This window comes from Podarcis raffonei, chromosome 3, assembly GCF_027172205.1.
Source record: "Podarcis raffonei isolate rPodRaf1 chromosome 3, rPodRaf1.pri, whole genome shotgun sequence".
In the NCBI taxonomy this organism is placed as follows: domain Eukaryota; kingdom Metazoa; phylum Chordata; class Lepidosauria; order Squamata; family Lacertidae; genus Podarcis; species Podarcis raffonei.
The window spans coordinates 80,658,041-80,681,593 of record NC_070604.1 but is presented as its reverse complement, the minus strand read 5'-3'; the positions used below and the strand labels follow the sequence as shown (position 1 = coordinate 80,681,593).

The following is a 23,553-nucleotide window of genomic DNA, read 5'->3' as shown; positions in this document are numbered from 1 at the left end:
AGGATAATCTATGCATTGAAATGCATGCATTAGTGAAAATAACATATACCAATGCATTTTATTAGGGAAAACTGCACACAAAAATGCGTATATTAGGATAATTTTGAATTAAAATGCTCAGTTTCCATGAGGATTTTTTTATTATTGTCAACTGGTATGGCTATGTGGCGGACTGAAATGAAGTTTGGAAAAAATGAGAAACTGAAATGGACAGATTTGCCAATCAATACTCACCTCATTCTTTGATTTTTTCACAGGCACCTTATCAAGCAGCAGCTGAACATCTGGAAAGAATCCATTGCTTTTCTTGGCATTGGGACTCAGTTTTAGGGACATGAGTGGATTGCCTTGTAGAGCAACTGATACTGCTTCAGGAAGCTCCCAAGTAATGCATAGATAAACTTCACCTTCATTACCCTAGGAGAACAAGGAGTTGGAAGAATAGTAGCACAGAAAAAATTGAGAATCAACTTGGCATGATTTATTTCTTCAAATAAATTTTTGGGGTGGTGGGTTTTCTAACTGAGGCTAACCTAATTATTCATTTTGGGGAGGCACTTCAGATATACTGGGAGAAGGATTTTTATTAAAGATTTTCTTTGGATACAAAAGTACGTTCATTGTCTCTATTTCTAGGTTGTAGAATATTTTCTACTGATCAGTTACATTCCATGTGAGATATTAATGTTGTATACAGTATAAGGTTGGGGGAGAAGAGAGGGAGGAGAAGGGGAATGGTGAATTTACATTATTTTACTTAGTGTATGTGTGAGGTTTTTGCATCTGTGTCACTTGGGTAGGTTCTCTTTCATTTATTATTTTTCCTTGGCAGTGAGAGAGGTCGGAAGGGCAGGGCATGGTTGGTTGTCTTTAGTTGAGATATACTGGATATATTGAAACCATAGGAGGAATTCAACCCCTTCCTGTTACAAATGTCCTGTTAGTGCAAGCACGGTTTTTAACATTGTGTTCTAATGTTGTAACTTGCTCTGGGACCTAAGGTTAAAGGGTGTATAATTCATTGACAAACAAACCAACCAACCAAATAAAAACAAGCTATAACAAAACCTGAACAATTTTGATAGTCCCACTGTACTCCAAGACCAGGATGACATGTCTACTTCCACTAGCCTTCAGGTAAACCATTTGCATCAGCCAGTGTTCATTAACTGTGCTTTCCCTGATTAAAGGCAAAACTTTAAGTTGCTGTCCACTTCCAAAATCCCAAGTCTTCACAGTTCCTAAACGTGCAACAAAGCAGAAGGAATGTCACTCAACATGGAAGCACATGAGATTTCTCTTTGTCATATAGAAAGCAGCCTTCAACTGGCCTTCATTATGAAGTCCTAGAGTACTGAAAATAGGTTCCAGTTAAGTATTCTTACAGCCCTCATCATAAAGCAATTATATCAAGATGTGGTGTTATTACAATCTGCAATTATAAGACTGTTTTACCATCGCATGCTCCAGTGGCAAGGTGGAATCCATTTTTATCAATTGCTGCACATGTCAACTCAACATTCGGTCCATGGGCATCCTCAATCTGGTATATTTGTTGGCCTGTTTCCAGTTCCCAGACCTAAAGATAAAGTGAATTATATGGAATTCAACCTACACAGATATATATTTACATAGTTGTCACTTCCTTCAAATATCTATAGTAAACATTAAGCTAAGGGGATAAGAGAAAGTGGAAAGGAAAAAGCTAAGAATTCCTATTCTTAACATTTCCCCCTGGGTTTAATGCTGGGATCGGGAACTTGTGGCCCTCTCGATTCAGCTCCAATCAGCCTCAGTCAGGATGGCCAATAGTCAAGGATGATGGAATTTAAAGTCCAGCAGCACCTGGTCCCCCATACCTGGCTTACCAATATGTAGGAAGATAAAGCCCCCCAGATAGCCTACTTGCTCTTAAATCCTTTGTGCAAATATTTTGCTTTGCACTTGAAAAGCTTGCAGGATTTATACTCACCTTTACGATTGATTCAGAACAGATAGTTAGAATTTGGCGAAAGACTTTGTTGTAAATCAGCACATTGATGCTCCTCTCATGCGTCTGGGGAACCTGTTTCGTGTCTTGTATAACTCGCGTGAGAGGATAAATATCAATCACAGCTGATCCTGTGAATCATATAATAAAGGTTATTGCATCCGGTTGCATGCTATTGTCAGCCACTCTGGCAAACATGTCTGATAGGCGTGGGTAAACCTTTTGAGCCCAAGGGCTCTGCTGAGGGTCAGCCAGCCCTCCAAGGGCAACATGCCAGTGAAGATGTGGCCAGGAGCCACTTTGTTACTCCTATACGCCCTAACCACACATAATGATTGTGTTGGCCTTGCTGGTATGCCCACACAGCACCAACCGCCCTACCACCTCAGACCTCACTGATAAGCTGCAGAGATGCTTGTGCTGGGAGGTCAAGAGCATGCCACCGCTATGCCTGACTGTGAGACCGATCATGAATGTTGCTTGACTCTGCAAGGACCACCATGAACTTTTGATCATGCAGTGTGTGTATGAGAGGAAGAGAGTGGTTGAGTGGCAGGAGGAATGAAAATGGGAGCCTGCCGTTTCTGAAAAAGCAGAGAGGATACAACATATAAAGACTGAGTCTCTTGCACAATCAAAGGCCACCACATATCACAGCAGAACTAAACACCTATGGAAAGATTAATAGTGAGTGCACTTCTTCACCAAAAGTGAAAGACAAATATATGTACTGTACGTTTTTTTCAAGATGGGAAAACGAGAGGGGAAGATGTTACGGGGAACTATCACTGACCTCAATGACCCATCAAGTATTCTTATCTGAAGGCAGCCCTAGTATAGGGCCAGTATAGGGAAGATTTGTGAGGCTTAAGGGTTTATCATGTTTTTATTTATGTTGGAAGCCGCCCAGAGTGGCTGGGGCAACCCAGTCAGATGGGTGGGGTACTAATTAATTAATCAAAACAAAATAAAAAAATCCCTTCCAACTTAGTTGGTCTCTAAGGTACTACTGGAAGGATTTTTTTTATTTTGTTTCAACTACGGCAGACTAACACAGCCTGTAATTAATTAATATTAGTAATGAATTTTTTAAAAACACTGTAGTGGTGAGGAGGAGGAAGAAGTACCGTATTTTTCGTTCTATAGGGCGCACTGGCCCATAGGACGCACCTCTTTTTTTGGGGGGGGGAAATGAATAAAAAAAAATTATTCCCCCCCCCAGCCGCGGCTGCCGCCCCAAGCCTTGCGCACACCTGCCCGAAGCACGGAGCACCCTCCGGAGGGCTCCGCATGCTTCGGGCTGCAGGCTGCCGCCCCAAGCCTCGCGCGCCTGTCGGGACCTCCCGCCGGGCGCGCAAGGCTTGCAGACACTTGCCCGAAGCACGGGGAGCCCTCCGGAGGGCTCCCCGTGCTTCGGGTGACAGGCTGCCGCCCCAAGCCTCGTGCGCCCGTCGGGACCTCCCGCCGGGCGCGCAAGGCTTGCAGACACTCGCCCGAAGCACGGGGAGCCCTCCGGAGGGCTCCCCGTGCTTCGGGTGACAGGCTGCCGCCCCAAGCCTCGTGCGCCCGTCGGGACCTCCCGCCGGGCGCGCAAGGCTTGCAGACACTCGCCTGAAGCACGGGGAGCCCTCCGGAGGGCTCCCCGTGCTTCGGGTGACAGGCTGCCGCCCCAAGCCTCACGCGCTCGGCGGGACCTCCCACCGGGTGCGCAAGGCTTGCAGACACTCGCCCGAAGCACGGGGAGCCCTCCGGAGGGCTCCTGGCGCTTCGGGCGACAGGTTGCCGCGCCAAGCCTCGCGCGCTCCCGCCGGGCGCGCAAGGCTTGCGGACACTCGCGGGGGCTGCAGGCTGCTGCCCGCAAGCCTTGTGAGCCCGCGGGAACTCCCGCCGGGCTTGCAAGGCTTGCGGATAGCTTCCTGAAGCCTGGAGAGCGAGAGGGGTCGGTGCGCACCGATGCCTCTCGCTCTCCAGGCTTCAGCGAAAGCCTGCATTCGCACCATAGGATGCACACACATTTCCCCTTCATTTTTGGAGGGGAAAAAGTGCGTCCTATGGTGCGAAAAATACGGTATGTCAACGTTACATATCTTACAGGAATTTCTGCCTCTGTGGCTATGAACTATGATAAATCTATTTTCAGACTTTACTTCATATAAGTAAAGTACTTCACATAATAATTATGTTCAAGATTTTAATGGATACCAAATAAGTGCTTCTCAAGGACAAAAAGACACAAGATGTTTGTGGCTTTGAATTATCAGCATCATAGGTTGGGATTGCTTTAATTATTTAAAGCCACCAGTTTGTTTTCCTCGCATTTCTGTAGCTACTCTTGGTCTAAACAACGCAGCTGGAAGGCTATCGATTTACTTTTCACAATTATGTATCAGCACCCCAGATTCATATCTGAAGAGGTTATTTCGCTCCTAATGATTAGACAAACACACCTGTAATAAGTGTGCCATGGTTATTGTCAAATACCATAGTAAAGATTTGTGTCTCTCTAGGCCCTGCTTGGGAATCGTGGAAGACCTGCATCAGGGAAAGGGTCTGGATATCCCACACTCTGAAAATCTGAAAGAAAACCAAGATGGGTTATCTTGTGGTACAATAACTGCATTTATTTATATATGTAATTCATTTGCTGCCCCATAACACAGTCATCTGGGTGGTTTCCAAAGAGTAGGTAAAAAAACAATGCATAAGAGAAACAAAAACCAAACAATAACAATGCAACAAGACAGAACTTCTCTCACACACACAAAATTAAAAGCAGATTTTTTTTTTTAAGGCCCAGACTGCCTAAGTTATGTATATGACTTGGAATCAGTTCAAGGCCTCCTCACTGTGTTGTTTTATATGCGCATTTAAAAAGGCCTTCAGTGCAATATTTCCTCATTCTGGGATTTTGCTGTTTTAATTCTGGTGGTTGTTAGCATAAAAATCAGGTACACCACATGTGGAAAATAAATAAAAAGTTTATTTGTAAAAAAATTGGGTTTTTATGCTAATATTTTTGTTTATGATTTGTTTGAATTATGGGTTATTTTATATGTTATAACTATTGCTTTTGATACTTATCTGTTAATTTTTTATCTGAAAAATAAGCTTTGAAAATAACTGATTTGGTAACCAAAAACCAGCATTATTTCTCACTTTTTCTTAAAAGCCAGCATGGATACTTTCTTTATTTTTTTTCTACCAGCATCATCTGGGCAAAACCTAATTCGCATTTCCTAGCAATGTTAGTGCCTTTTATTCAGCAGGACTAACAGCATTTAGAAGACCACAACCTCATGTTTCAGTGCCACAGATTTCTCAATTAAAAGTCAGTGCATTTTAAAAAAATAAAATGGTAACAATTACTGCATCAGAACAAGATATTGTCAGAGATTTATGCCTATACACTGCGCCCAAACTATGCTGATCACAGTACACATGAGCATTATTAAATGCAGGGCTTGATGGACAGTTCTCTCCAGACATTGAATTCAGGAACAACAAACTAACATATAACATAAAACGTCCCCACAGATCTTCATGTGCTGTGGATTTAATGTTTTGGGATATTTATAGATGTACCAGTGTGTTCGCCTCATCATTGCAATATATGGTTTAAAAACACCCTTCTGTTTGCAAGCCTGCCTGTTGTCTAAAGAGAAGTTCCAAAACAAGGAGCAATCATTTTATACTCAATTTGTGAAATTACTAACGTTCTGGGGGCTCTTGGCCGAACAGAGTTAATCGGATTGGGGATCGTGCTGAGAGCCAGATGGCTGCCTAATAGCTTTGTATGGCTTTGTTAGCACATCTGTCATAAGCTACCTGTTTTTGGTTCCTTGCTCCCTGCTTCTTCCCAAGGGAGAGAGCTGAATGGACAAAAACTCTCATCAGTACAAAACAGCCTGTTACAGAGGATGAACTCCTCTCACCAAAAACAGAAACCCCATCTCTACTTCTCCCTCTCTCCTTTTAAAAGTCTAGTGAAACATGTCATAATAAACACAACAACCAAGGAAATGACAGAGAAACTAGGAGTGCAGTGGTTTCGTATCATAGTAGATCCATTGAAATTAATAAACTACCCTACGTTATTAAATATTATATGGAGAGAAGAGAAGTGATGGCCCCAGTGCGTCCCTCTGCAATGTCTACTTCAAGCATCAGATACATAGCGTAAACTGCCATGTGCAAAATGTTGTTCTTTGCCTCTCACTAAGAAACCTTATTTCTGGCCAGAAATCCTGAAGGTGTTTCCCTTTGTCTAAGCTACACTGAAATCTATGGGGCAGTTGAATTATGGACAAGGGTACCACGTCCATTATCTATACATGCATACTGTACATTTGCTTTAGATTGGACATTTTCAGCCACTTTCTTTGCCTAAGCTGTGTATGCATGGACCAAGAATCTCAAAATTCCTAGAATAAGGGGGGCTAACTCATGGTCTGCAGGCCACATCTGACTTTCAATACTTTTTTGTGGCCTGAAAATACCCCCCCCCCTCCTAAAAAATTCTGATCCTTTGGTATCCCACTACGATGTCAGGGTGCCAACAGATATTTTTGTGTCCACAATGCCTTTCCCCAGTGTTTCCCACTTTTAAATGTGTGTGTGTGTGTGTGTGTACAGTGGTACCTCGGGTTAAGTACTTAATTCATTCCGGAGGTCCGTTCTTAACCTGAAACTGTTCTTAACCTGAAGCACCACTTTAGCTAATGGGGCCTCCCGCTGCCGCGCTGCCGGAGCCCAATTTCTGTTCTTATCCTGAAGCAAAGTTCTTAACCTAAAGCACTATTTCTGGGTTAGTGGAGTGTGTAACCTGAAGCGTATGTAACCTGAAGTGTATGTAACCACTGTATAGTTATCAATATTAACAATAATTGTATTAATTAGGTTTTCCCCCACAAAAAGTGACCTACACTAACTTACAAACACAATGCAAAGTCCCCAAGATGATTACCCACCCCAGTACTAAACAGATCTTCACTCTTAAACTGACTGTACTTAACAATTTGAATCATATAATAGAATTGTAGAGTTGGAAGGGACCACAAAGGTCATCTAGTCCAACCTCCTGCAATGCAGGAATCTTTTGCCCAATGTGTAGCTTGAACCCACGACCCTGAGATTAAAAGTCTCATGCTCTCCCAACTGAACTACCAAGGCAGGTAAATGGTTTATTTCTTCATCAGCTAAAGCGTTTATTGTGTCACCATGCTGTCTTGTTCCACACAAAAACGGAACCACATATGTTCTATATAGAAGTTCAAATTATATTTCGGATTTTTCCATTCAAGCATGCCACCCCCCCAGGATGCACTTGACCTAGAGTTTCCCACAATTTGTCAGGGAAGGACACATTAAATTTTGATTAAAGTCAGTGGATTCTAAAAGTAATTGCATTTTAAATCACTTTCTCTAGCACCAAGATGGAAACTAGTAGCAAAAACATAAATATAACATCAATCAATTTTACGAGGGCAAAACTTGAATGAAATGTCATTATGGTTTCACTCAGACTGAAGACAGATTTTGCCTCTAATGCTCAAATCAACTTTAAATAAGAACCACTTGGAATGCATTCAGTGGAAATGACTTTTTTACGGCCTGGTCACTGATGAAATCAATGGTTTTAAATTAGCTTAACTATGACTGGATTCTTCCCCTTTAAGATCCAATTTAAATATATGCAGCTGTATAAACAAACAGTGCTTTAAAAGGGTGCCTTTTGCATTTTTAAAACAGTAATTCAAATGTAGATGCACCTTAAATTTTAAAATGCCTCTTTTGTTTTATATTATTGAATGTATAGTAACATGTGGCATATTCTAGACAAAACACTGTTCCCAGGATCACTTGTGAAAATGCTATAGCACAGTGTAGCCAACAAGCTGCTCTCTAGACCAGGAATAGGCAAACTCGGCCCTCCAGATGTTTTGGGACTACAACTCCCATCAACCCTAGCTAACAGGACCAGTGGTCAGGGATGATGGGAGTTGTAGTCCCAAATCATATGGAGGGCCGAGTTTGCCTATCCCTGCTCTAGACATTGCACTACAACTCCCATCAGCTCCAGCCAACTTGATCAATAATCAGGGATGATGGGAGTTGTAGGCCAATAACATGAGGGCACCATGTTGCCTGCCCCACCATAGAATAGCAACTCTATTTGTGTCTATTAATAAGACAGATTTCAAAGAGATGTGCAGTGTAAACATACATATATCTACAGTACTCAGAGGTAAGCCACATTCTGTTCAATGGGACTTACTCTCAGGTAAGTGCGTATAGCAGGGGTTGTCAACCTGGTCCCTACTGCCCACTAGTGGGCATTTCAGGATTCTAGGTGGGCGGTAGGGGTTCTATAGCACAAGCTGAATCCTCCTTCCGTTGAGCACTGGTGGGTGGTAATTTTCCCAATAAGAAAGATGCATTAATGGGTGGGTAGGTATAAAAAGGTTGACTACCCCTGGTGTATAGGGTTGCAGCCTTACTCCTTAGCAAGTGCCATATGATCCGTCCTTTAGAGATTTGATTTAGCTTTTTTAGAAAGTGGGTATTTTGTGCAGGATTTACAATGCATTTTTCTATTTTAGTGTTACAGATTTGGAGTGCCAGAGTTTATTAGTGAAGAGTAGAAATCAAGAAATGGTAGTGTTGAGATAATCTTTGGGACATTGAAAGGAAAATACCGGCAGCAGTAGTTCTCCTGGGGGTATGTAGCCTATGCTCACTAGCCGGACTAGACTGGCTGAATGTAGCTCATTATGAAACAAGAAGCAGAGGTCACCTCAAGAGGAATCCCCCATGTCTTGGTAAAACAGAGGTTACCAAGGTGGCCGGGAGGGGTGTGAGGTGACAGGAAGGAGCTTCAGGTTTTGGCAGGGTTTTCTAGGAAGAAGAAAGGAAGTCAGGCCAGCACTCCAAGTGGGGGCTGGAGGGCCAGAACCATTTTGGCTGCTGGCTGGGAAGGCGGCAGCCCAGAGACTTGGGAGTATGGCTGGCTGCTCTGGACTCCAGCTGGCAGAAGCCATGAGAGAAGCAGGGAGAGACACTCTTGAGATGACAATGCTGTAAGATCTGCAACTCCCTCCACGTACACTCAGGTTGTATATATGTATATGAATAAGCCGTATTATATCTCAAAGTCACTACAGTCTCTGCCGTGTCTCGATTCTCAATGGAAACACGACCCAGGGTGAGTGTTTGGAATCGCCTGGAAGCTTGTGCACTGCTCAAAAGAGATTGAGGGTTGGCGTAACAATATGAAGTCTAAATCTCTAATCTTGGCCCTACTAATCTGCAATGCAAAACTTTTCTGGGTCTCGCACCTGATGGCCACGTATACACAATTTTCTAAACTTCAGGATTGTATGAATAGAATTCCATTATGAGTTCAGAGAATTTGGTCTTACACAATGCTTTTCCATGGAAGGCATGATAGTTTGCCATAAATTATTTGGCAATGGATAAATAATATAGCACTTTGAGCTCATTACGTGATATCTGACGGGCACACTATTCCTTTGCCATTCAGAAGAGAAAGTTGCCATTTCATAGGTAAGTCCCAAAGCTCCTACAGAGAGAGACAGGAACAAACACTTTCACCTTGATCTTTTTCCTCGTCCTGTGGGCATGAGCTGCAGCAATTATGCAAGTGACAAGTTTAAACATGAGTAACTTTGACACAGTTTGCTGCAAGCGGGGCTGGGGAGTCAGCGCCACCACTGTGCATGTAACAATGTACACACACGCATGGCTGCGTGAGGTCAGGCACAATGAGCAGCTGAGAAATTTCAGCACATTTGCTCGGGACTTTTGGAGGTGACCAGCGACAAACCGCTTTGGGGGAAGGCTTTTATTTATAGCGAACAGCGCCATTCTAAGTTCTGACAAATTAGGGAACTTGCCTGGGCAAAGTAACAAATGACCCTGTCATGCATCTGCATGTAGACTGCCATGTGAGTGCTGGCTTTTGAAACTGAAAACTATGAATCCATGCATACAGTGGTACCTCAGGTTACACATGCTTCAGGTTACAGACTCTGCTAACTCAGAAATAGTGCTTCAGGTTAAGAACTTTGCTTCAGGATGAGAACTAGCTCTAACGCTGTGCCTCTTAAAAATCCCTAAAGAACATTCTTTGAGTTATATGGACTGTCATAACCGAACATTTCAGTTAAGATCTTTTCCCAACAGGCTGCTACAATAACTGAATATAGGTAAAGAATATGAAGGACATCTGATCCTGGAGACTGATATCTTGAACAGTGATCAGAGCTCAAGTCGCATTAATCTCAGTGGGATGAGATACCATCAGAACTGCAGCTTGAATATTATTATTAGGCATTAAATGAAAATTGTCTGGCTTTCACCAGTGTTTTGACTGTGGATTTTACAGCCTTTCTGATAGCACTGTAGTCCACTTACACAATTCAAGAAGTCTATGGAGACCTTAATGCGAGTAAAAATGAAAATTACAGGCTAGCTAAACAACTATGACACTGAAAGCTATTCCTGGAGGATACAGCTTTCATATCTGGGTTACTTTTCTCACAGAATGTTTCTCCCGTTCAGTTGGCTCTCGGCTACGTAGGGAATGGATGGAATTCGGCTGTGCTACTGTATTGTTCAGATTTGAAGCAGAGCCATTTTAAATAATCAGAGGGTGTAATTCTTTGCATGTTTTCTCAGTAAGTCCCATTTTGTGTAAGACTCCAAGGGCCCCAGAAAAAAACAGACAAGGACAGTGCTCAGGGCAGATGATGGTTTCATTAAAATGACTTTAGTCAAAAGTGAGGCCTCCTAGACTCTTTCATAGCTGTCTAATAGCAAGATAGCTTCCCTGGTAGGGGAAGAGAGAGAGGAGACTGAGGCACTATACACTTAAAGCAAAGTCCCCTAGGACAAGGGATGGATTGTTAAACTACTCTGAAAGTTCTAACTCTGTGAAGGGAATAGAGGTTTCCTGAAAACTCTCAGAACCCTTAACAAACTACAGTTCCCAGGATTCTTTTGAGGAAGCCATGGTTGTTAAAATGGTAGGACACAGCATTCAATGTATAGTGCAGATGGGGCCTGAGTCCTGGGTTTGAACGGCTCCAGATTCTAGTATGTTACACAACTGGAAAACATGGAGTGGATCACTGTTCAGTGGAGCCTCTGTGTCTAGTATTACAGTCTGAATATCACATGGCTCTGTTCAGAATTCTATTTTGCTGGTTTTAATTTGTTAATATATGGAAATGGCTTTAATATTTAGTCAAGTAGTAGCAGAAAGGGGCTGCCAGTATTCGGGGAAGGAGCCCAAATCTTATTTTGTTTCTCCAGTTGGCAAATGTAAAAACAGACGCCACTTGGGCAGTTTCCTGAGACCTCCAACCATAATGAATTTCTTAAGAGTTGCTGGGAGTCTCTCTGTAAAGAGAGGGAGGCAGGGCTGTTTCTGCTACTGATTATATATATATATATTGTATCTTATTATGATTTATGTGGAAATTAATCAATTTAGTTTTGTATTTTTGATGCTTAATTTGTTGTCTATGACTACTTTTGTTATGTTTGTAATTAGGTATTCCCCTCCCCCATGCTGAAAGCTGCCTTGAGCATGGCTTTAAATGGGAAGGTGGCATACAAATAAAATGATGTATGTATGTAAAAGTCTTGCCCTCTGGATTATATGTAAAAATCAAGGAGATAGTTAAATACATGCTTAAAGTTGACATCCTATACACTGTAGGTCAGGCAGAGGCAAACTCGGCCCTCCAGATGTTTTGGGACTACAACTCCCATCATCCCTGACCACTGGTCCTGTTAGCTAGGGATGATGGGAGTTGTAGTCCCAAAACAGCTAGAGAGCCAAGTTTGCCTATGCCTGCTGTAGGTCTTGTTCCTTGAGTGCAATAGGAAAAAAATGGTGGATCGTGTTGCCCCATTTTCATGCAACATGACAGAGGTTGCTCCCTGCTGCTACTTTGAACAAAACCAATATGTAAAATCAAAAATGTACATTTTCTCCACTTGACCCATTTCAGTCCATTTTCTTTTCTAGGCCGAAGTGCCAGATGTATATAGGAAATAGTCTAGAATTTGTTCAAACAGTGAATTTTGCTGTGATTGTTCTTACAGTTCACACCCTATTTATTGCGACTGAGTCTCCATTATAAAATGTACGTCAGTCTTCCATCCAGAGAGCAATGGGGTGGGGGTTGGAGAAGAATGGCTATATTCAGTAAGCCTTTATCAAAGATTTGTATTCACAGATAGGCCCCACAGCTTTCTATTTAAACCCACAGCACTCTGCTGCTTGCTCTCGACAAAGAACCTCTCCGTGAGTAGAAGCAGCCTGCTGAGCCCAGTGCACTATGGGAAACATCTGTCTAATTTGCAATGTCATTTCAATGGATAGCGTTGGACAATGTGAACAAAGGCCACTTGGCTGGAATCCGGCTAAACCGAGTGAAGCTGAGTATTTTAAAATAAATTGTGGATATGGCTTACAAAAGTCAGACTTTTGCAACATTACAACTATACCGTCTAGAATAGTAACATTTATAACATGACACCCTGAAAGTATTTATGATGTTTACGAATGGAAGTGATTATGTTTTTATATTTGTTGGAAGCCGCCCAGAGTGGCTAGGGCAATCCAGTCAGATGGGTGGGGTACAAATAAAATATAATAATAATCTCTTTTTCTGATTAGTTTACTAAGTAAGTGGGTATGGGAATGTTGTGGACACAGTTTTATCTTGATTTAAGCAAAGGATCTGACAAAGTTCTGCACTGTATCTTGGTTAGAAAAAGAGCGCTTATCAATAGTTCATTGTCAAATTTTGGGAGGTTTCAAGTGGGATCTTTGACATGTTCATCAATGACTTGGATGAAGAAGCGGATAGAATCTTTATCAGATTTGTGAAGGTTATAAAAGTGTGAGGAAACCTAACACTCAAAAGGCAAGAATAGAATTCAAAATGACCTTGATAAAGTAGAAAACTGAGCTGGATCCCTCCCCCCCCCCCAAAAAAATGCCATTCAACAAGGACAAACGCAAAGTTCTGCATCTCAGACCATAAAAAAATTGCACAGGTATCAGACTTCGCAATAAGGAAAGTAATGAGAAAATGCACTGCGTAGAATGAGAACTTGCTCTGATGCAACATCAACAAACCTTCCTGCAAACAACTCAGAATACTCATTAAATAGCCAACATTGTCTAATCTCCCTGCAAAAAAATCAGGATGATTGCCCAGTATATAGATCCTCTGGAAGCACCCTTGGAAACCTAATGTGGAATTGCTGCACTTTGCTCACTGATATGGGGCAGCCACATGATGTCTTCATCAAATGGTTGTCTTACTGGATTTTCCCTAAATTGTTTCCATCTGTTTTTAGACCACAGATAATCTGGCCCAGTCTCATTTCGAGCTGGGAAGACACCTAAACTTGGCTTCCTCTCTGCGTCAAGTTCAAAAGCATGGCTTTGCTCCAACCCCCCCAAAACCTAATAGGAGAGCATGATCTGCTGGAGTTTTAATGCTGTGAGCCCTACCATCTTATACTCAGCTTGTGTAAATGTGTAAATAAATACCACCATCTCAGGTAATCTTCAAAACCTCTCACCACTCAGGAGAGAGGGATGCAGATAACATAATGTACTGACATTTCAAGGGCTGAGACCATTCGCCATGCCTCTTCATTTCTGGATGTGAGCTCTTTGAATTGTGGCCAACCTCACATTTCCTCTGGTTTGTTCAATTTCACACTTTTACTTGATTTAATTACTCCCCCCGCCCCATTTTATCAGCTTTATCAGGCCAAATTAATTCGCAGCCATAATCTGACAAGGAATGCTGCTGTTCTTCACCCTCAGGAGAGCAGAGTCACAGCAGGTAGTGAATGGAACGTAAGTAGGGAAGCAGATACTGGAACTCAATTCCCCACTCTGGTGTTGCGCTTGCATCAGCAATGCTAAGTCTTCTTAATTCCCTCTAATAGTTTCCAGAAGGCTTTTGTTTTGCCTTGATACAAACAAAGAATACAGTGGACTCTGGCTGGGCTTGCCAAGAGCTCATTCATGCAATGGTAGGCTGATGGGAAAACAGAAAATACCCTTTTGATACTATAGGGATATAGTAAGATGTATCTCCTTGCTACACCTGGCAGCTATATTGCTATATTTTTATTATTAATTTATTATGATTTATATTATATTATAATTATTATTATATTAATATATTAAGATACACTGCTCGACTCTTTCACTTCCCAGCTTGCAGCTTTCCTTCTACCCAGTGCATTTTTTTTTAAGAAAAAGACTTCATAGTACTGACCATGAAGTACTTACAGTAAGTGCTACACTTTTAACATTTGTGGAAAAGGGTGCCAGTACTGCGTACCCTTGAGCAAACTCAGAAAAAAGCATTGCTCCTACTTCACATCCCTCCAGTTCTCGGCTCTCAGACTTTGTCTTTCTAACTACCCACCAGCTGGGGGAGGGGCCTCCACTTTTTGCCATCTTGCACAGATCCACTTCCTTTGTTCCCCTTAATGGCCCATCACCCAGGCTATCACTTCACCGGAAGCTATTCCAAGAATTAGAAGTGGGGCTCAGGCACTAGAAGGGTCTTGGCATACAGCCTACTTCCCCCAAACTCACAACACTATAAATGTATATTCCAATATTATTTTTAAGTGTTATATTCCAGTACAAGTATCAAGAGTGAAAAATATATGGGTAAAACACAGAAAGGATCAAGATTGCACTGATTGTGCTTTGTTTGTTTGTTTACTTTTTCTCTGAAGTCTCTAGAGAAATTCAAACTCATGGCCAGGTAATACCAGGCTCTAGACCAGGCATCCCCAAACTCGGCCCTCCAGCTGTTTTGGGACTACAACTCCCATAATCCCTAGCTAACAGGACCAGTGGTCAGGGATGATGGGAACTGTAGTCCCAAAACAGCTGGAGGGCTGAGTTTGGGGATGCCTGCTCTAGACTGCATGAAGTCCCTTTGGGACTAAAGAAAGAGGAAAGAACGTATTGGAGTCACCATGATGTTAATGCAGATTCTTTTTAGAAATGCCAGATAAATAAACAATTTCCCTATTTGCAAATGGATATATGTTAACAAGATTTTCTATACTATCCCTTTCTTCATGCAGCCATTTGCCATATGTTTATATACTGCTTCCCTGGGCTTTTCCAATATATTCAACATTTTGATTGGGGAAAAGGGATTTAAATAGAAACTTCGGGGAAACATTGAAAAGAGTCGTTTTGGACTAATGCACTGTACAGCTGACTACCTCCTATATCCAGTGCTTTTTTTCCTGGGGGGACGCAGGGGCCCACATACCCCTAAATATTTTGTGAATCTAAGTTTGGCCTTATTGAGGGGCAGTATTTCAATATGAGTAGGAAAATCAGAGTACCCCTGACCATTTTTTGAAGAAAAAAAGCACTGCCTATATCTATATGAACTAGAATGCAGAAGATACCTCAAAGGAAAAATTGTGGGTTGTCTCATCTCCATATATATATATATATATATATATATATATATATATATATATATAAATTTTTACTGACTCATGAGAGGAGAAAGCAGCAGCTTCTCTCAGTAGGACACAGTGAAAAAGTAGTTTACCTTTGCAGTCGAAAGGCTAATAATGTGCTGGTCCTTTTCATTGGTGACAATCTCTGTTATGCTAAATAAATGTCCCATCAGCTTCCCCACTGGCTTCGTATTGATGTTAGGATGCCACAAACGAAGAATTTTATCATCTCCTGGAGAAAGGAATGGACCAGTGAGCCTGTTACCTGGGCTGCACAACAACTCAATACTGGTAGAGTTATTAATATACTGTGGTATTATCATCATCATCATCATCATCATCATCACAGACTGGTACATGATATGAGATTATTATTATTACCATATCATTTAGCAGTTTGTGGGGGGCGGCGGCAGTGCTTACACTTGTATGGTTATTTTTTCTATGCATCTCAATCCAACATGTTGCCATTTTAAGATGTAACCTCCATTTTGGAGGGTGGGAAAGCTCTTTGTCTGAGTTTGTCTGAGCTATTAGCCTGTCAGAAGCAAATTTGTGGGATTTGTATTACTTTCTTCTGTAGCTGCATGTAATACTGTGTTGATATTGCAAGTACCACATGGGAATTCTTAGCTAACTGGTCTAATGGGGGGAGGGGAGAATTCTGTTTCCTCTCTATGTCCTTATTCCTGCTTAGATAACTGTATATTAAGCACCTTTGTAGTAGGTGTTATGTGTCTGACCACCACAGTCACAGATTGTGCAGTGCCACTCTGGGTGGTTTTCTTCTAAATATTATGCAGAGTTAGTTGTTGGCCTCCATTGCTCTTGAGGGTCAATGGAAGAGTCCACCACTGAGGGTTAAGTCAAACTGTTGGAGAGTTACAGTCCCAGCTGTAGCTGCTGAGACTGATACAGCAGAGACATATCTTATTGCAGCTGGGGCAAATGCAGGCATCCAGTTTTGCTGTTGGATGCACCATAGCATTTCTTCTCTCTGGGCTACTCCCAGAAGTCATTCCTCCTGTGGCCATTGATGTGGATACACAACCTGACTGTCTCCAGGCACTGTGGTCATCTGCAAGGAATTTCCACGGCAAGGTTGGTGTTGCCTTCATTTCACATTTGCAGACATCTTTATAGCAGAGTTGGTCTGCCAACAGGCATGGTGCCTCAAGCCAACTCCCCATAAAGCACATCCTTGGGGATCCTGCCATCTGCCACTCTGTGTACATGACCAAGCCAGCTTAGACATCTCTGAGACATAAGTGCGAACATACTGGGAATGTGAGCTTCGAAGAGCACATCTTTGTTTGAGACTCTGTCCTACCATGTGCTGCCCAAAATCTTCCTGATGCAGCACATACGGAAGGCATTGAGGCATTGCTCTTGGCAGATAGTGAGTCATTGCCTATGACTCATTTCCATAAAGCAGCATGCTCAGCACACAAGCCTGGTAGATCTTCATCTTGGGAGCTGTTAGCATCACATTCCTCCATACCCTTTTGGAAAGATGAGCCATTGCCTTCGCTATCTTGCCAATATGCTTGTACAGCTCAGTGTCAATGGAAGTTGCTGGTTATGCTACAGCCCAGGTAGACAAAATTGTCTACCACCTCAAGCGTGTGGTCACCCATGCTGATGTGTGGAGTACTGGCAATATCCTGAGCCAAGATGTTGGTCTGCATCAGGCTGATGGTGAGGCCAAACTCCAAGCAGGCTTGGGCAAAGTGGTTGATGAGTCTCTGTAGAGCTTCCTCAGAGTGTGCTGTGAAAGCTGCGTCATCTGCAAACAACATCTCTTGGATGAGAACCCACTGCACATTTGTCTTGGCGTGGAGACATGCCAGATGGAACAGACCCCTGTCGCTTCTTGAATGGAAGCACATACCATCTTCAGTCAAACTGAAGGCATATCAGAGCAATAGAGAGAAGAATATCCCAAAGAGACCCATTGAAATTAGGGTTAAGGTAAAGGGACCCCTGACCATTAGGTCCAGTCGTGGCTGATTCTGGGGTTGTGGCACTCACCTTGCTTTATTGGCTGAGGGAGCCGGCGTACAGCTTCCGGGTCATGTGGCTAGCATGACTAAGGATCCATTAATTTCAGTGCGCCTTCTCTGAGTAAAACTTGGTTGAATACCACCCTGTGACACTGGAGTCTCTATTCATCATGTTTCATGCAGATCTGGTATCCTTCTCCCATGCATATGATTCCTTTGAACTTAACAAGAGCCAGTGTGGTGTAGTGGTTAAGAGCAGTTGACTTGTATTCTGGTGAACCGGGTTCACGTCTCCGCTCCTCCACATGCAGCAGCTGGGTGACCTTGGGCCAGTCACACTTCTTTGAAGTCTCCCAGCCCCACTCACCTCATAGAGTGTTTGTTGTTAGCCGCTTTGAGACTCCTTAGGGTAATGATGAAGTGGGATACCAAATCCAAACTCTTCTTCCTCCCATCTTTTTTAGGGGGAGCAACTGCTACCCTGATAGTGACTGCAGAGGTTTTAAGGAACCATGCTCTGTTCCTGACACCTTATCACAGTGTCAGCCTGTTCTGACTAGGACTGATTGATCCTCTGTTGAAAAAAACAGGCACATCTAGAAAGCAGGTAACCAAAGAATGTATAAATTGCTCAAACTAATACTTTGTGACTAGCTATTTTAGACGGGGGTGGCTGGTTTACTGAAATGTTTCAGTAACACAATTTTAAAATGATTTATTTAGCACCTGGATAGGCTCTGGCTTCAGCATGTTTGCTGTTAGCCTTTACGGCAAAGGGCTGTGCTTCATTTCCCAGCCATGTATTTGAGAAGCCAATTACAATACATGTACTTGAAAAACTGCTCTCAGTCTTTACAGATGTACACCTTGCATTTTAAAGAAAAAATCAAGAAGGTCTAGCATAATGCTAGTTTTTCCAAACCATTCATCTTCTTCTACTTTTCCATTACTGTCCCTAGCGTAAGGAAGCAGCCACCATGTTTTGAAGAATAACCTGAGAAATGCTTATACCAGGCTTTCTCAACTTGGTGCCCTCCAGAGGTTTTTTTGGACTCCAACTCCCATCAGCCCCAGCTAGCATGGCCAATAGTCAGAGATGATGGTGGCTGTAGTTCAAAGCATGGGGAAGGCACAAAGTTAAAAAGGTTGTTTTGTATCACTGTTATGTCTCTGTGACTAGGCATAAGACTGCACTCAACTTTCAATGAAACTTCTTTGAGTTCCAAGAATAAAGCTCTGTTATTTCTTATGCATCTTTCATCTCAAATGTCAGCCCAGCAGGCAGGCAGTAGGGATGCTTTTTTGGTGGTGTTGATGATGACACATGGAAGCAGCTGTCCCTCAAACAGAGAACAGTGTGACGATCAGGTGTGGGTAGGTGTGAATGGAAAAAATCATAAGCAATTACATAGTTCCCTGTATTTGTCAAAAAACAGCATGTGCTATATAGAACTGGCTCAGAGAAAGTGTTAGGCAGACTTTGGGCTGTGTAACAATGTATAAAAAGGATTTGAAGGCAGCTAGACATCTGCAGCATTCATTAAATTTATGACTTCTAAGAATTATGTTGACATGAATGATGAGCAATAAAAGAATACACTCTCTGTTCAACCTTCTTCCAATACTTCTGAGCAAAATGATGAAAAGACAGTTTTATCAGCAAAGGTTTACTGAGTTATAACTCAGTTTTTCAAATGATTTAAAACAACATTATTCCACTGACAGGCAAGACCTGACAGCACTTTATTAGAACTGTACGGCAACAGCCATGGACAGCCTAGCAATTAATACTAAGTATAAATTGTTTTTAGTCCCAAGTATTAGTATTTAGGAGCAGCTGACTCATTTCTTAAATAAGTTCTTGTTTTAGTTGCATGATCAATGCATTCAGCAAATGTTTGTGTAATTCGGTAAAAATTATTGCTAGGATGTCAATTTTTATTTTACAGGGAATAAGATGTTGAATATTTCAGCCACACTCTCTCTGCTAATCAATAAGAGGATATCGGTAACCTAACTATATTTAGCATCAGACATTTTTATTTTTCTCTGCTGATTGAGTTTCATAGAGTAGTGCTATAGCTGGACCCAAATGTGCTCAGTTTTAGACATACTGCATTGGCCTGAATATAAGCCTCTCTTTCCCCCCAAATTCCGACCATGAAAAGTTAAAGTGCGACTTATATTTGCAACCTTACAGTACGCAGCCAGGAGCAAACAATGCCCCGCACATAGTCCTCGATCCTCTCCCCCAAGACCAGGAAGGGAGACAGCGAAGAAGGGGAAAGGCCACTGGCAATGCAGCGTGGCTACGCCCCCCCCCCCCGTTATGCAGCCAGGAGCAGCAAGGAATGGAGTGGTTTATATTCGGATATGTTTTCTTCCTTCTCTCCCCCCCCCCAATTTTAAAGGGGAGGCTTATATTCGGGTGCGGCTTATATTCAGGCCAATATGGTATTTATTGTCAATTATTCCACATGCTCACTGCTGTTCAACACTGCTGATCTGAACAACTGGAGGCTCATTGTGATGCTGAATACTAACCTAGCAAAGCCTAGGTGTTCCATCTGCAATTTGAGATGATTATTTCACTTTCTCTATAACAAACCTACATCCCAGGCATGAAACATGGCAGACAACTAGGAGAAACACCAACAGTCTGATATGATACTATATAGGAAGACTATGTCTACCGTCTGCTTCTCCCTCACATTAGAATATGGCAGGATTGCCTTGATGCTGCTACTTCATCCAGAGACTGATGCAAATTGCAGCTGGTACATTGTTGTCAGGACTCAGCACAGGAAAATAGGAAGTAGCCTTATACCAAGTGAGGCATTGGTCAGGCAACGTGAGAACAGGCCTTTTCTGTGGTGGCTCCGCATTGTGGAATGCTCTCCCCAAGGAGGCTCACCAAGTCCCTTTGTTGCCTATCTTTAGGATCCAGGCAAAAACATTCCTCTTCTCCCAGGCCTTTGGCTGCTTAAGCAATCTGTGGTCTTTTAACCTGTGGGAGGTATTGTTTTTGTTTGTTGTTATAGTATGCATTTTTGTGTTTTTATGTTGTGAAACACCCTGGGATCAGTGGATGAGGGCATTATAGAAATAATAATAATAATAATAATAATAATAATTATTATTATTATTATTTATGTTTTGTAGGCAGCAGCAATAACATTGCAATTATTTAGCAACCGAGAAATTTTGGAAACGATCACCAAGACTTATTTAGTAGACTGAAAGCATTTTTACCTACCCCCAGTAACAACAATATTGGCTTTCCCACAGTATGTGAAAGCGTTAACTCCCCTTGGTACTGAGAACTCCCTAACAGGTCTGCAATGACAAGAAAACATGTGATCAAATAAGGCTATAAAGTCTTATGCAAGGGTGGTAGCCTGTTCTCTCTTCCAAAATGGAAGGAGTACTGCCAAAGCAGTACATAATTGTCCAGTTTTTTGTTCCCGAAACATCACCAAGGAGCCCTTGGAGCCCAGGATCAGATCCTTACTCCAGGTTCTGCCTGGTGAGTCCTCAACTCCTCAGGGAGGAAAGGACCCCCCCCCCATCACAAAGTCCCTTCAGAAATAAAAATTGTAAATTCCGTCTGCTATCCCTGGGCTCGCCACCAAGGCTGGAAGCTCAGACATCCTTCTACACCTAACTCTTTTTCACAGTTCCTTCTCTTATGGCTCTCTGTCTCCTTGTTTTATCTCTATAACCCCATATAAATAAGTATTCTGCTCTGGTGGCTTCGCTGGGGCAGAGGCTCTGCCCTTCTTTGCCCCTTTATTTCTCCCTCGTTCAAGAAGTTGGAAGGGCCACAGCTCAGTGGTACAATCCCCAGCACCTACAGGTAGGGCTGGAGAGAAGCCTGCCTACAACCCTGGAGAGCCACGGCCAACTAGGGCAGACAGTACTGAGTTAGATCAATGGCTTTGTCACGGTCCGGTTTAAGGGCGGTCGAAGTCCCGGCTGAGGACATCGGGGTGGGAGCAGCAACAGGAGCTAGGAAGCCAGGAGTCAGGAAGCCAAGGGTCTGAGAGCCGGGAGTCAAGAAGCCAAGAGTCCGAGGGTCAGGAAACCAGGAGTCAAGAAGCCAAGGGTCTGAGGGTCAGGAAACCAGGAGTCAAGGAGCCAAGGGTCCGAGGATCCAGAAGCAAGGAGTCAAGAGGCCCAAGGCAGGAAGTGTGTTGCTGTGGCAAAGAGCCAAAGGGAAATGCTGGCCTTATATCCCTCTTGCCACCAGGTGCTGTGAGTTACCAATCGGCCTCACCTGGGCCTTGCCTCTTCAGAACAAACTTAGGAAAGCCCCAGTTCTGCAAAGCCCTACCGGTCACAGCGCCTGGCTCCTGCACGCACTCCTGACAGGCTTGTCTTGTATTAGGCAACTTCCTATAGTCCTATGTAGTGGGAGCAAACCCTTTTTTTGTATTTGACTCTACATTGTGTGTGTGTGTGTATTACTTTATAATGTTATGGTATTCATCATGTGTTTGAATGATATTTGGGGGGGAATGTTAGTTAATGCTGATGTTTGCTTTTTTCTGATAATTACCTATTTGTACTTTATAGCATGTACTATATCTTCTTTAGTATTATAAAAAGACAAAAATCTTCAAATGACTGTTGAAATTGTAAACATGAAATTTCATTAAAAAATTAAAACATTGTCCAGTAGCACCTTGGAGACCAACTAAGTTTGTTCTGGGTATAAGCTTTAGTGAAGTGTGCATGCACACAAAAACTTATAACCAGAACAAACTTAGTTGGTCTCTAAGGTGCTACTGGACATTTTTTTTATTTTTTAAAATTTATTTCGACTGCGTCAGACCAACATGGCTACCTACCTGAATGAAATTTCATGTCACTTCTATTGTGTACAAGAAAGAAACCAACATTTCAGACTAACAGTGTGTCCTAATTTGCAAGATAGTTGTATGAAAGATCACTTTGGTAGGCTTTAGATAACTAATTTTGATTTCATTAAAAAAACCTCACAGCTCATATAACTCACAATTCCCTTAAAGTTTTCAATTTGATTTAACCCATACGTGTGACTATCTGTATGAAAATAATATATAGTACAATAAGGACTTACGTGTTGTCTTCAAGTCTTCTCAGGTCATCCAAAACCAAAGAATGAACACTGTCCAAAGAGCAGGATCCAAAACAATTCAAGGCTGGAAAGTATTTGACTTTCACAACCCAGTCCTCATGTAGCTTGCGTCTAATGCTGGGGGTGATAAAACAAAATACTAATTCAAATATCTACATATATAAGAAACTGAGCTCAATTGGAATATAAATTATAATCTCTATACCAAGTAAATAATTTGAAATGGGATTCTTCATGGTTTGCTCTAACCGTAGCCTACTGATGTCAAGGAAAACCTGGCCCATTGTTCTATACCAGGTATCCCCTAACTCAGCCCTCCAGCTGTTTTGAGACTACAACTCCCATCATCCCTAGCTAACAGGACCAGTGGTCAGGGATGATGGAGGGCCGAATTTGGGGATGCCTGCTCTATACAATATTTATGTTCTCTTTGTGTCAAGAAGTGTGGAAACTTCCCATCATGGGCTCTATTTAAAAACAATAACTTTCAGTCTCAATAATGAGAATTGTCAAAGTATCTGGACTTACCTTTTGAATTTCCTAGAATCGATAACCATAATTTGCGCTTTCTTTTTAGCTTTAGATTGCTTTAGGCCGAAGTCATCGCTGGTCATGGTATACATATTTACGTATCCCCCGTCATCCCCCAGTAAGATGTCATCCTTCACTAGTAGTTCTGCTGGTCGCTGAACAGCACAAACACAAATAACGCAATGTTCCACGGGTTTGATGATAAAACAATTGTCCTATGAAATAAAGCAGACTGTCTATTAGATGTTTTGGCATTTATTCTATTAATCCACCAATAAGTATTCTTGCCTTAAAGATGCTATTCAGAAAATTATGTGAGAAGATAGTTCGAAAGTCCTGGCTGCAACCTGTGA

General features: G+C 42.3%; 1 protein-coding gene across 2 annotated transcripts in view; it reads right to left on the bottom strand.

Annotated features, from left to right (window-relative positions):
• Window positions 1-23,553, bottom strand: part of WDR64 (WD repeat domain 64) — a 76,823-nt gene that overhangs the window by 22,202 nt on the left and 31,068 nt on the right. For both annotated transcript variants that reach the window (XM_053382636.1, XM_053382634.1), the window contains exons 7-15: window positions 23,198-23,415; window positions 22,652-22,786; window positions 20,807-20,886; window positions 15,640-15,779; window positions 4,438-4,564; window positions 1,973-2,121; window positions 1,456-1,579; window positions 1,069-1,241; window positions 235-417 (exon numbers count right to left, since the gene is read on the bottom strand). In XM_053382636.1, coding sequence (XP_053238611.1) covers window positions 235-417; window positions 1,069-1,241; window positions 1,456-1,579; window positions 1,973-2,121; window positions 4,438-4,564; window positions 15,640-15,779; window positions 20,807-20,886; window positions 22,652-22,786; window positions 23,198-23,415 — 1,329 coding nt within the window. The remainder of the gene's footprint in view (window positions 1-234; window positions 418-1,068; window positions 1,242-1,455; window positions 1,580-1,972; window positions 2,122-4,437; window positions 4,565-15,639; window positions 15,780-20,806; window positions 20,887-22,651; window positions 22,787-23,197; window positions 23,416-23,553) is intronic.